Source organism: Telmatherina bonti, assembly GCF_933228915.1.
Source record: "Telmatherina bonti genome assembly, chromosome: 15".
NCBI classification, from domain to species: Eukaryota; Metazoa; Chordata; class Actinopteri; order Atheriniformes; family Telmatherinidae; genus Telmatherina; species Telmatherina bonti.
Window position 1 is genome coordinate 40,213,656 of NC_136613.1, and position 14,456 is coordinate 40,228,111.

Genomic DNA, 14,456 nt, shown 5'->3' on the forward strand with positions numbered 1-14,456 from the left:
AAGACCCGCTCCCAGCCGGCCACGATCCATCGTGGCAAAGTTTGAGCATTTCAAGCAAAAAGAACAGGTCAAACGTTGCAGGAAAGAACTCAAAGATTCCAATTGATTCTGTTCCCAATCAGGAGAAGATTCATGGAGGACGGCTCTCACACGGTCTTCTCCGTGGACCGACTTTTAGTTAACGGGACGCTCTGCAGGGAACAGTCCATTACACCTTGGCTTTACTAATCCCAGGTCAGCTGTATGAATGATTTCTCTTCCCTTCTTTTGACTTCTTTTTTCTGCACTGTGAGGGTTAAATGTATCTTGTTCAGACTAAAGAATATTAACATATCTGCCAGTCTCAGAGGTTCTAAGATGGTTTTCTGTTCTTTTTTGGGCATAAACACTTTTTTCTTTTCTCCTATCTCCTCTGTCTTTCTTTCCTTTTGTTCTTTTTAACTTTTAACTTCTTCACTGCTAGTTGCACCTGCAGTTTACTTGATATTAGTAATATAAACATCCACAGCACCTGTAGTTTACTTGATATTAGTAATATAAACATCCACAGCACATGTAATGTCCTGCATGAGACAGTATTAGATAAGATGCATCCTATACACAACAGCCCTTTTACAATTGCTCAAGCGTATGTGCATACACACATTTGTGGACACATTATTATAACCCGGGCATGAAAACACTTAAATTTGTAACATGGAATGTACATGTAGCTGGTTCCAGAGTGTGATGGCCTGGCTTGATTATGTTTTTCTTTATTTTGTAGGTAGGTGTGCTATGGGCGGTTCCAGTCATCAGAGCACCTGGCTGTAATGCACCTGCCTATATAAGGCTGTGGGCTGTTTGCTCTCACTCTCTCTCAGCCCACAGCTTGGTTTGTTCAGACACTGACTTGCAACCACTTTACACCACTGATTTCCATGTTTACACACTGCATAGACATACTTTGAGTTATTTCTTTAAATAAATACATCTTTGTGTATTTACAGCGTGGCCTTCCCTCATTGTTGTCACAGCCTTGCCCCCCGGTCATGACAGAGAAAAGAGGTTAAAAATCTTTAGAAAGACTTAAAGGCTGACATCATTTTATTACAAGAGATTCATATGGCTAAATCTACATCAGATGTACTCAGAACACCTAAATTTCCCCATGCCTGTTATAACTCTAGACAGAGAAGTGTTGCAATCCTCTGAAATAGAAAAATGAATTTTACCCTAAACAGCACAGTGGCAGACCCTGAAGGTAGATTTATCATAGTTAACTTGTCTTTTCAGAATCTTAAAATATGCATTGCTAATGTTTACGGTCCAAATGTTGATGACTCCTCCTTCTTCCATTCCTTTTTTGCTGCACTCTCAAACCACCTAGATGATATTATCATTGTGGGAGGAGACCTCAACCTTGTACTGAACTCTGGTGTGGACAGGGTCAATGCTACAGAAAATAGCAGGGATTGGCAATCTGTCAATACTATCAAACAATACATGGCGGATTTTGGTCTTTGTGATGCATGGCGATCTCACAATCCCACTTTAAGAGAATACACATTCCTCTCATCAGTTCACCACTCATATTCTAGATCAGATTACTTCTTAGTCAACAGCTCATGCTGAGCAATATATCAGAAGTTAAAATCCACCCCATCATTATTAGTGATCACACACCAGTCTCTTTTACTTTGATAAATAAGGAAGCCACATCACCATCTGAAAACTGGAGATTCAACAATATATTGACTTTATTAGTTACTTTAAAAAAGAGTGGAATATGTATTTACAAAATAATGACCTCCCAGGAACATCAGCATGCATGTTGTGGGAAGCAGGAAAAGCTGTAATGCAAGGACAAATAATCAGTTTTTCATCTTCTAAGAAAAAGAACAAGAATGCAAGAAAATCACAGTTAGAACTTGAAACAATAGGGCCCTGCCATACTTCGTATGGCTCGGACCCTAATTTAAAACCCTAGAGGATGCCAATGGTACTTCTCTATGTGATGACATCTTGAATAAAATAAGGAGGGCCAAACTAGAGCTAAATGAAATACTAGAGAAGAAAACACAGTTTCAAGCACAAAGACTTCGCTTGAAAAACTTTAAATATGCCAACAGGTCTGGGAAATATTTAGCCAATCAGTTGAAAATGAATCGGGGAAAAGATACCATAGTCTCTATTAAAAACTCAGGAGGGAATATCACCCATGATCATCAAGAAATAAATTTAGTATTCAGGGACTTTTAGCACAACTTATACACACCACAAATTGATACATCAGAAGACAATATTAATCAATTTCTGAGTAGTACCGACCTTCCTAAATTAAATCATGAACAGGCTACGGGTTTAGATTCACCTCTCTCAGTATAAGAACTCCACAAAGCCTTCCAGCACATGCCCAGCAATAAAGCTCCAGGCCCAGATGGTTTTCCTGCTGAATTTTACAGAGAGTTTTGGGATGTATTGGCATCTACATTTCATAAAATGACATCAGAAATTAAGGAAAATAATAGATTACCTTTAAATATGAATTCCGCTAAAATTAATCTCTTGCTAAAATGAGATAAAGACCCGACACTACCATCCATTTATCGGCCTATATCACTTATAAATGTTGATCTTAAAATAATTTGCAAAGCCCTTGCTACCCGACTAGAAAAGGTAACTCCATCTGTTATACGTGATGACCAAACTGGTTTCATTAAAGGCAGACAATCCTCTCTGAATACACGGAGACTTGTCAATATTATAGACCACTCATAAAGAACTTAGAAACAATAACAATCTCTTTAGGTGCAGAGTAAACTTTGACAGAGTAAACTGGAAATTTTTATTAGCAACTCTACATAAATTAGGATTTGGACCCTCTTTTATTGACTGGATAAAAATATAATATAACTCACCCAAGGCCTGTGTGAAGACAAATGATCAAAAATTCACCAAGCTCCAGTTTACGGAGAGGCACCAGATAAGGCCGTCCACGTCCACCCTCACTATTTGCAATCTTTATTGAAGTGTGTGTGTGTGTGTGTGTGTGTGTGTGTGTGTGTGTGTGTGGGGGGGGTATGAGGGTGGGGATGCATGTTGGGGGGGTAAAAGGGTGTGTGTATAGGGGAGTGTGGTTGAGCATGAGTGTGTGGAGGAGTGAGTTGGTGCATGCGTGATGGGGTATCGGGGAGTGTGTGGACATGTGGGGGATGGGGGTGTGTGTGGACATGTGGGGGATGGGGGTGTGTGTGGGATGCTTGTGTCGCTGTGGGTGTATATCGGCAGGTGGAGGGGAAGTGGTTAGGTGGGGATGGGATGGGTGAGGGCATCGCGGAAGGATGTCTCAGGGGAGATGCAGTGGAGGGAGGAGAGGGGCAGGGATCTGAGCTTGGGGGTATTTTTGAGTGACGGGGTGTGGGTGGGTGTAGGGGTATGGGTGGGATGTGGACATCTGGGGGATGATTTTGAAGGGTGGGCTTGTATGGGTTGGGATGTGGATGTGTGTGCCTGTAAGTGTGTGGATGTGCTGGTGTGTGGGCAAGGAGGGACTGCGGCATGTCCTTGGGTAGTGGCATCCCTGCGGGTGTGGGGGGGGGGGTTGGGCCTTTGGTCTGGGGTCTCCGTCCGTCTCCCCTTCCCCTTCCCTGCCTTCCTGCCCCCTTTGCGTGTGGTTGGTTGGTGCCTTCTGGGGCCGGTGGCGGCCCCTTTGTCGGGGCCTGCCTGCCCTCTGTCCCCAATAGGGCGTCACACTCGGGGCACGTTGGGAGAGGAGAGTGACTGTGAGTGAACGGGTGAAGTTGCAAATGGAAGGTGAGAGTAGTGTGTGTGTGTGTTTGTGGGGGGTGGGGGGGATGAGGATGGCTGGGGTATGGGAAGGGGCATGTTAGGGGGGACACAATGAGATGGATGTGTGTATGATGTAGTGTGTTTGTGTAGGAATATGAGGCCGGATGGAAGGGGGGTTAGGGGGTGTGTATGTGTGTAGAGTGGAGTATGTGATGGGGTGTGTGTGGGTGTATAGAGGTGGAGTGAGGTGAAGGGATGGGGCCGGAGTATGGGCATGTATAGGGGGACAGTGAAACTGGGCTGGTTGAGTGTAAAGCAGAAGAGTGTGTGGATGGGGACTGAGTAGGGGGTGTGTGATGAGTGTGAGGGTGTGTCGAGGGGAGCGTGTGAGGCGGGGGAGTGCGAAATAGGGTATCTATAAGCGACAGGATAGATAGTGTGTGTGTGTAGGAACGGAGTGTGTGCGCACGTAGGTATGTGAGTGAGTGAGTGTGTGTGTGTTTGTGGGAGGGGTGAAAGGGCCTTGGTGCCCGGGGGGTGTGGCCTGGCTGCCATTCAGTGGCGGTCTGGGTGTCCTGGCTCTCCATTGGCGTGGGCTGTACCTTCTGCCTGCGGGGGTGGGGGGGTTGCCTTCAGGCTCCTGGGGTCCGCATTCTGTCTGCCCTGGGTGGGCTTTGCCAGTCCGGGCCTGCTGGGGCCTGTTCCCCCTGACCGTGGGGAGCTCTGCTATGCTATGCTTAGCATGATCATTCTTCTCTGAACACGTTCCACTCTGTATGTTCTGCATGTGACACAGTCACTGAGTCGTCTGCAGGTTCATTTACTAACAACGGCTGGTTTTCTTCCTGTGTGTCTGATCTAACTTGTGAGCTCTGGGTTTTCCTGATAGTTAATGGCTTCGTCCTCCCGCAGGGGGAACATGACTCCAGTTTGTATAGGTGTATGGATGTGTGCATATATAAGCGGGTGTGTATGTGTGCTTAGATACATGCAAATGTATGTAGGTTGTTCTCTTCCTTTTTTCCCTCTTTCTCTCTCTCTTTTTCTATCTACAATGTGTTTTCAGTTTTCTCTTCTTTTCGATTCTCTTTCTGTCCGCTCCGGTCTGGTCAACCAGTACAAACTTTGTCATACAAACAATTATGCAAAATGAATAGAGAAAAAATAATTGAAATCCAGAATATCAAGGGGAGCATTATATCTATGATGCTTCCCTTGGCAAAGTAAATTTGCCAGCAGAACACAGCATCCAGAAAATCCATTTCGCCTGCCGAAATGTTAGACAAGACCAAAAAAAAAAAAAAAAAAAATGAAAGCCCTGGAGAGACTCTTACTGGCTCACCTCAACAAGCAAGTAAACACCTTTCAGGACCCATTCCAGTTTGCATATCGTAATGGACTTGGGGTTGAAGATGCCATCATATACCTGCTCCAGAGAGCACACTCTCATCTGGACCATTCAGGCAGCACTCTGAGGGTCATGTTCTTTCATTTCCAGAACAAGACCTCCTCTAGTTAATTATTCATTTATTTTATCCTGGACAGCTTGCCAGTCCATCGCAGGGACACACAGAGACAAACAACCAATCACGCTCACACTAATTCCTAGGGGCAATCTCTACTACTACAATATTGAATTTCCCTTTGGGGATTAATAAAGTATTCTTGATTTTATTTTCATTTCATCAGCCATCATACATGACATCAGCTATTAGAACTGTCTGTTAAGTTTTTGCTGGCTGCGTATCCTACACCATCCGTCCAATGAGCTGCTCCACAGCACATCCTTTTTAGTGAGTAAAGTTGCATAAGTATGCATGTGAGCACAAACATGTGATGCTGAGTAGGACTGTATGCAAATGTGTGTAAATGTTTTTTTCATGAGTGCAAGTACTGTGATTGTGAATAGATCATGAGGTGGCTCGAGGTTCAAAGTGCAACCAGTCTTAGTGCAAATGTTTACCCATACAGTGCCCTCATCACAGCTGTTGAAGGCCCATTTTCTCCACCCGTCTCTTGCTCCATCCTTCCATAAGCCGCAAACAACATCTCTAGACTCTTTCACTCCTCCACTTGTGGCAATGACTCTCCTAACCTGCATGGCCCACTCCCTTGTCCAGTTGAGAACCATAGTGTCAGACTTAGAAGGGCTGACTTTCATTGTGACAGTTCATCCTCAGCTTCAGACTGCTACATTGTGTAATGAAGAACTCAGTTTAAGGAAGCAAACAGAATCACATCTTCTGCATGAAGCAGGATTTCTGAACCAGACACACTTCTCATTCAGAGTCCACTAGATTCTGTATGATATGAAACTTAAATCCCTTTTTTCCAGTGAGTAGTTCTGTTTGAACCAGTACGGCTTGGAAGTTTTAGAACAGTCCAGCCAACTCAGGTGAGTGTTGCAAGTCAGACCACCACTGAGCATGTAGGGTTTAGACCAAATGGATGCAAATGACATCATAGTTGTGTGACAAAAACAAATTGTGACACAAAAAACAACAATGGAAAAAACAACTACAGCTGACAAAATTTGTGGTTCCAGAACAGACCAGACCTTACTGTTGATCGCAGGCATCCTTTTCCTTTTATCTGTCCAACCTGGACCGCATCGTGGACTGAGCAACATTGTGTGTAAGTCATGCTTGCTTTTGTTGTGGACATTTTTCTGTCCACTAATCAATGGATTGTACTGTGTGATGCCAGTAGCTCCACCCTTACCGTACCTACCATTTTGGCAGTTAGACCTACCACTAAAGGGAGTTCACAGTTGTATAGGACGGTTTTAAAATAGAAACACACATAAAAGCGTTCCTGAATGTACCAGTCCAAATCGAACTGCTGATTGGGAACAATGCTTTGGGGGCCAAGATAATCTGCTAGATGAATCTGAGCTTTTAAAATGTATTCCACTCCTTGCCAGAGTGCAGAGTACTATCTTGCTACTAAACCCGACAACCTCACAGACAGGAGGCATTACATCAGAGAAGAAGGACGTCTGTTTGTTCTGGGAAATGGTCTGGTCAACCAACGTTATCTCAAGAGGAAAACAGTCACATCTGTGAGGGGTTGCAGCTATAATCTGTGTACAGGTGTGAAGAAATGTACCTGTTTCACATCATATGCGAAGAGAACATATTTCATGTCTGGAGACACGGAGTACTTGGCCACGTTGAAATTAATCTGTAAGAAATGATGAAGAAGAAATGAGGACAGTTTATGTGGCAGAGCCAGTCAATGTTCACACACTAATTCATTTTTATTTTCTGCTTTAGAGAGAAAAAATACAGACATCAAAACAGTTAAACTGTTTTCTAGAAATTTAGAAGAATGATCACAGCTGTGAAATTTAGTGTCTTCTTTCTGCCGGTGTTTTATGAGCGAACTGCTGGTGTCTCCTGTCCAGAAGCAAGAACTCAAAATGAATAAGATTCTTGTAATTCTGTATCAGCTGAATGTAAAGGAATTTCTGCAGCTTGAACATGCAACATTTCCTGACCTCAAACTTTACTTTCCTTCATCATTCACACCACTTCCTCCTCAACATTGTCAGCAGAGTGGAGGCAGGTTCATCACTACAGTTTTTTGTTTCTGTGCTTTAAAGCCTTTACACACTGGGACCCATGTCAATAAATGTCATAAAATTGTGAAAAATTTAATAATTAACATTTCTGTCTATGCACATCAACTGCGATGCAAAATTGTGAATAAATGATGGAAATTCTAAAACAAACTGGCAAAGTGGATTCCACATCAAGCCACAACAACAGTGTGCTGATGCTGCAAAAGAAAAGCCAAAACGAGGCGCTGGGTTCATCCTGTTCTGGAAAAGAGGGGAGAACTTGGGGAATTTCATCGTTTAATCCAGGATCTGAAGCTGGACCATGACTGCTTCAGGACGGACTTAAGGCCAGACTCTAGGATGAGACTTCGGGACGTATGGGACGGTTGGAGGATCTGCTTTAGCAGCTCGCTGCCTCCTTTAAGAAGAAATAATAAAGTCGCTCGGCCATAATGATTAAAGACTGGAATGTAATAGCATAGCTAGCACCTACAAAACCACTGATCTATCAATCAACATACATTCTCTGATTGGTTTATATCTGTCTGATGTGAAAATAAAAAATATATCATTTTAAAAAAATAAACCAAAATGGCTGGACAAAATTTCGTCACTGATGTGACTTTCACATCCAATAAAGATATTGCTGTGCGAATTATTCAGACAAAATATTCAGAGTAGGTGGCTTGATGTGGAATCCATCTTGTGAGTTTGCTTTAGTATTTTTATCATTTATGTATAATTTCACATCGCATTTGGTGTGCAGACAAAAATATTAATATTTCACATCCAAATTATTTGCAGTTTTGTGTTGTTTATTCACATCGGTGTGTAAAGCCCTTTAGCTACGTAAGCAGGGATGTTTGTCATACGTCTCCGTCCACATACTTTCATGCATCATTTATGTTGCCATGGTTAAGTCAGTTCATCCACTAGTGGGTGGTGCTAATTTCAGAGTTCACTCACAAAACCATTTTGCATAGCACTGTGGCCTCACAGCTACAAGGTCGCTGGTTCAGAATAATCAGACCAAGCGTTTTGGATAATGAATGAATGAACCGTTTTGCATATTTTCCAGTTTGTTCCCTTTGCTGGTTGCAAGTCAACTACCCTGCTAAACACTGTCCACATGCTTTCTGTTGGAATTCCTCTGTTTATGGGGTCAATCAATGGCTCTGCAAAGCCCCCAAAATCTGATCAGATCATGTGTTTAAATGATGAATTAGACGTATGACATAGTACATCCTGTTGCATCCTTTAGAGAGCCAAAATCTGGGTTGTGTGTTGCTGAACAACATTTTGGTGGAAAATCTGGTGATGATGTTCTTAAATATTTGAACAAAGTTCCAAAAATCTCACCTACAACCCCCTCCCATATTGTCTCATTTTGACTGAGCAGAACCAGGTGTTTCTGGGTTTTGGCCAGTGGATGATTCCAAATCAGCCTAACAAGGGCGCCGTCTCTTTCATCCAACCCCCATTAAACCAGTAAAGGACATGGTTGTAGTCCTTGTCTTAGTGTCTCATTTCATAGGGCTGATGTCTTTAGCTTTGTTCTGTTGTGGGAACACCAGTAAAGATGAAGACAAACCCTTCCATTAACCGTGTCCCAAACTTTAATGGAAGCTTAACTGTACTTACGTCACAGGTCTTCATACTTACAAATGTTGTGTTTGTCAGGATAATATCAGTGCTGTTGGAGAGGATGTTGAATTTGATGACGTGGCCCTCACTGTTCCTGTAGATAACTTCAGAATCTGTGAACAGGAAAGAGGAAAGAAAAACTCTGAATACTGAAAACCAAAACATACAGAATCATTCTGCATCTGTTTAGATGCCACAGAAAAACATCTTTTCAACACCTCAAGTCAAACACAATTCAGAACAAGTGAAAAAAGGGCTGAGTTATAGGGGCAGTCATGTTATGTGATTAATGTAGCAAATGAAAAGCTGCCAGACATACAGCAGCGGAAAGTAACATCTCTTTGTACCAGCTTTGATTGCAAACAGTGCAGTCACATCTCACCAAAGTGTCTGAGCCAAACAATGGGAAATGCAGCCCACCTCAAATGTCATGGATGATGGGGGCTGTCACAAAGCAAAATAATGTTGTGCCACACAACAGAATCCACAAACACTGTGCATGCAAATCTACAGCTTGGAAACAATCAAAAATCCGGTCTATTCAACTGTTACGTCCCAACTCTGCAAGGTGTGGTGAGTGGAGTCAATCTTCAGGTGGCGACGGCACACAGGGATTTGAATACAAAATAAAACAATTAGGTGGATTGGCAGGCAGCCGTAACATCAACACTTTGTCATCATGTAGAAGACATGTAATAATGTCTACCGGTGGGAAATGAACAGTAATTATTAATCTCTTATCAGCACCATCATGAGGGATTATGGAGTGTGGATGGGAAGCTGCTTTTCCAGCCACACCACCCAGATACATTTATAAAAGCTGAACACACTCATATCTCTGATCCTGGCGAGAAATGCTCCAACTTCACAGAAGTTACTATGGTGATGGATTAGAGCTCCAACCATCTTGACACAGATGGAAACAAAGCACTATCTTAGGGCAGAGGCGAGACACAATCCTGTAAGTTTTAAATGTTTTCCTGTTTAAACACACATGATTAAAATGAATAAGTCCCTGAGCTGAACTTGATCAGCTGTTGGATCCATTTTATTTGAATACAGTGTGTTAGTGCAGGAAACATGTAAAACCTGTAGGACTGCAGCTCTCCAGGACCAGACTGGTGTAGTACAGGGGCGTTGTAATCTTACAACTTCTCACCATAGACTGATCTGCACAGTGTTTCCTCCATGACCCCACAGGAATAAGCAGTGTAGATAATGATGGTAAGAAAGACAGGTTCTTCTTTGTGGTTTTTTTTGCCAAAACAGCTTCAAACAAAATAAGGGAGACAGCAAGGTTAATGACTAAGTGTGGATAATCATATTTATTTACGGTAGTTGACACATGAAGTGCATGTCTGCATCTCTGCTCGTTTAGGGAAGCAGAACAGCAGAGAGAGTCTGGAGTTATGATGCCATAATGTATCACTGAAAGATGTGATGGTGAAAGTAGGTTAGAGCTGCGGAGACTCAGGTGAGGTGTGGTCAAAGTAAGATGTTTGATTATGGAAATGTGAATGTATTCATGTTCGGCAAAAGAGATGAAGTCCAAAATGTAGCATTGTTATTTGATGTCACCTAAGCTGTTTCATGTCAAATCAGACATTTTTAAAATAGTAACACAAATTTATTTTTGTCTTTTCTTAATGATTCATTGACATGATAAATAAAAGCCTTAAATTCACAGGACAATATTCATCAAACGTTGACTCCTATTCAACAGGTTCAAATTTAAAAGCATATTTCAGGGTTCAATGCTTGTTTATTACCAAACATGGTATATAATTAGACATATAGAAACAGTTTTTTCACGACATTGGTTTATACTCAAATCACTCATGCTGGGCTACCACTGTCTAGCATCTCCAAGTGTTGTCCCCCAAAGGCTGCACACAGGGCCCCCACTGTTCAGTGTCTACATGTGGAGCCCCCAAGGCTCACATGTGGAGTCCCAAAGGCTCCATGCAGGGCCCCCACAGTTCAGCATGTACATGTGGAGTCCCTGAGGCTCCATGTTGGGCCCCTGTTGTTTAGTGTCTACATGTGGAGTCCCAAAGGCTCCATGCAGGGCCCCCACTGTTCAGTGTGTACACGTGGATTTCCCAAGGCTCCATGCTGCTGGTAGCACAGGCGAATGAAAGCAAATTTTGTGTGTGATCATAATTCTGCTAATGATGCAGGAGACTGTTGTCACCTCAAAGCTTCAGTTTCTTCTTGGTCAAATTAATAAATAAAAGTTCTAGAGGTTTTTGCAGATAAATCTGAAATAATTTAGTCAGGAAACAAATAGTAATGCGACAATGGATGAACATAGCTCAGCAAGCTTCAGAAAAACTTCTTCATCATTTGTTTTTAGTTGTCTGGACTTCTGTAACTTTTACAGGTTTCTGTCCTCACAAAGACCATTAACCAGTAACAGATTATTCTGGTTCAAACATTGATAGAATATTGTTTGTGGTGTAAAAACCAGTCTAAATGTTTACTTATATAGCACCTCTTAAGACAAAATTCACAAAGTGCTTTACAATAAAAGACAAAAACAAATAAAAATAAACAAAATCAAGGCCACTGGAATAGTCTTTTACACTTCTGAATAATCTGCTAAGCAGGAAACTGACCTGAGTGCATCTTTCTGCATAACCCCACCACCTTTTCAGCATGTATTCATCAAACAGACATAGGAGCGAAAATCTGTTAAAAAGCAGGGTCCATGTACACTTCATTGTATTCACAGTGATTTACTTTACTCTTATCGTTCAATTCACCTTTTATACATTGATAAATGTGTAATAAGCCTTCAGTTGGCTTGTGCTTATTGAACTGCTGCAATGAAATTCATTTTCCATCAGTCGACACGCTGACCTTCTGACATTGGATCGAATTGGCCCAGATTTCTGGTGGCTTCCAATAAGCAGATGACATTCAGCTAAAGGGCCCCCTAAATGCTGCTTTAGAGGGCGGATACAACGCAACACAAATTTTAAAATAACACTGGTTCCTGCAGTCGATGTTGAACTCATGCAAATCCTTCACCTTACAGATCAGACCTTATCTTATCACTTATTCATGCTGGTTGACTCTTAGGATATCTATGGTCTGGTTTATTTGCTTGGTAAACTAAGACACAGTCTGAAAAGTCTTCTTGTGAAACACAAACAGTCACTTAACCGATAAAGACCCAACCCATGAAAAAAGGATCAGATAAGTCTAATTCTTTCGATATAAGGTCTTTATTTGTCCCTTTAACAAAATGAAGAATAAAAAGGTACCAACATTTTCTTTTAGGGATATATATTTTTTTTTTTTTACCATACATGTCAACAAGTATAATCTGCTTTCTGGTCTCTGTTAAAGAGCAGAAGACAAAAATCAGATGTATTCCACAGGATCTTGAGTTTATACCATATAGTGATGCCAAATGTCTCAAAAACGGGTTTTATTGTATATGTCAAGTTGGGTTCTCATGGTTTATTGAATTACAATTATCTGAATTAGCCAATGGGAGAGGAGTTAATAGTTAGATCTCACTGAAAAGACATAATTTCAGTGATCTTTTAAACATTTCCACAGCTTTGCGCTTGTCTGTTTTAACAATGGAATACTGGTAGCTGAAAAAGACTCATGTATAAATGATGCCCTACGTCTGTAACCCAGTAAATAATGGAACTCCTTCCTGCCAGGTTTATGTCGGCTTAAGTAATGGCCACATGCCAAATGCTGCCTGCAGCTTCTCACTCTGTTATTTGAAAACATGCAAGTATTAATTCTCCTTCAGTAAAGGTCAATGCAGCTCAGTTGAAGACAATTGCATCTAAATCCATCAATGTGTTTTCATCTGTGGAGGCAGAACTGGCCTCTTCAGCAAACCTCAGAAACAGGACAAAGTTAAAAATGTTCATTTATCAACATCTTATGACTGATAACTAAAGCAGAAAGGTTTATGCTGATAAATCATCCAACATGTAATTCAAGTGGTCCTTGTCTTTTTAACTTATCACACCATATTGAAGTTTCTTGTTAAATTGAAACTTTTTTTCTTTTAAAGTGAGTGAATTTGGTGATTACCCAGACTCCACGGAGTTCTACAAACTGTCTTTTCCTGAAAAAATAAAGTATTGATGTTTTTTAAAGTATCTTTTTTTTAATGTCTTGTTATCCACAGTTTGTTTTAATCCTTATGACTTGATTTTATCTTGTAAAACACTTTGTGTTGCCTGTGGCATGAAAAGTGCTCAAGAAATAAAGTTTGATTTGAGAAAACATAAACTTATCATTTGTGAATCAGAATAATTGTGCATGTTTACAATGAACCTTTTTTTTTTTTTTACATTTCTTTCTAAATGCTTCTTCTGTTAAGTGCATGGAAGGATGATAACCTTGGAAGAAAGTGTTGGGTAACACATCTTGCCGGGACATCCGCTCACCAGTGATGCACCCCGATGCCACTGCGGGGCAGGAAATGCCACCGTTGCCGGGGTACACACAGCGGATAGCTGGTGAAATTCATGCAGCATCTAGTAAACTGTTCTATAGAATTGCTGTCTACATCCAGAGTTTCTTATTGCTTCTTTCCTTCCCAGCACTCACTGAGGTAAAAGTCTACCAGAGTATTGCAGCTCTCATTGCAGCACTCTGCCCACTGACAAAGCTGCATCAGCTGACTTCCATCATACTCTGATTGGTCAACAGCAACTTGAAGTGACCAATCCACAGCATGATGGAAGTCAGCTGATGCAGCTTTGTCAGTGGGCAGAGTGCTGCAATGAGAGCTGCAATACTCTGGTAGACTTTTACTGAAAGAATGGAATATTCATGGAGATGCTGATAGCTCCAAACACCAATAGATTCACCAGAGTCTGCAGACTTCAGGTGGCCACTCATATTCTAAGGTGAATGATAAATCTAGCTCCATAAACATGGAAGATGAGGAAGATGATGAAGATGAAACCTCTCCCAACACGCCATTAAATATCTCGGCTCCTAAGAAAAGTAAAACCATGGATCCCACCTTGCTGGAGCTGCAAACAAATAGTATCAGCACCATTACCATCAAAATCAATGAACAAGCTGACAAAGTTGAAGGTCAACAGCAATACTTAAACGATTTAAGGACTTCAAAAGGACACCTTAGAAAAAAAGTCCATCAAACAACAGAAAGACATTATTGCTCTAGCTGAAAGGCTAGCTGAAGCTAAATGTTATTAAAGAAAATGGTGTCTCTGTGGCTTGGAAGTAAAACAAAAACAAAAAGTAAAACAAAAAGTATCCAAAATCTGTTGTTCCAGAACTTGGAGAACAGGCGACAGAGGGAAGTGATATTGCGCAGCAACTGTGAAAAAGAGATTGTTACAACCAGAAACCACAAGTTGGGAATCTACTGCAACTAGCATCACTCTTACTTCTGTTCTCATCTACTCAACTGATGACGGTGGACCACAAACTGAGTAAAGTAGAACCTGCAAGCCACTTCATCTGCTCA

General features: G+C 41.5%; 1 protein-coding gene across 1 annotated transcript in view; it reads right to left on the reverse strand.

Annotated features, from left to right (window-relative positions):
• Nucleotides 1–14,456, reverse strand: part of LOC306766203 (inactive dipeptidyl peptidase 10-like) — a gene marked incomplete at both ends in the record, with an annotated part of 307,548 nt that overhangs the window by 204,076 nt on the left and 89,016 nt on the right. Inside the window, 2 exons of the mRNA XM_079253836.1 lie at nt 6,880–6,954; nt 8,996–9,090. Coding sequence (XP_079109962.1) covers nt 6,880–6,954; nt 8,996–9,090 — 170 coding nt within the window. The remainder of the gene's footprint in view (nt 1–6,879; nt 6,955–8,995; nt 9,091–14,456) is intronic.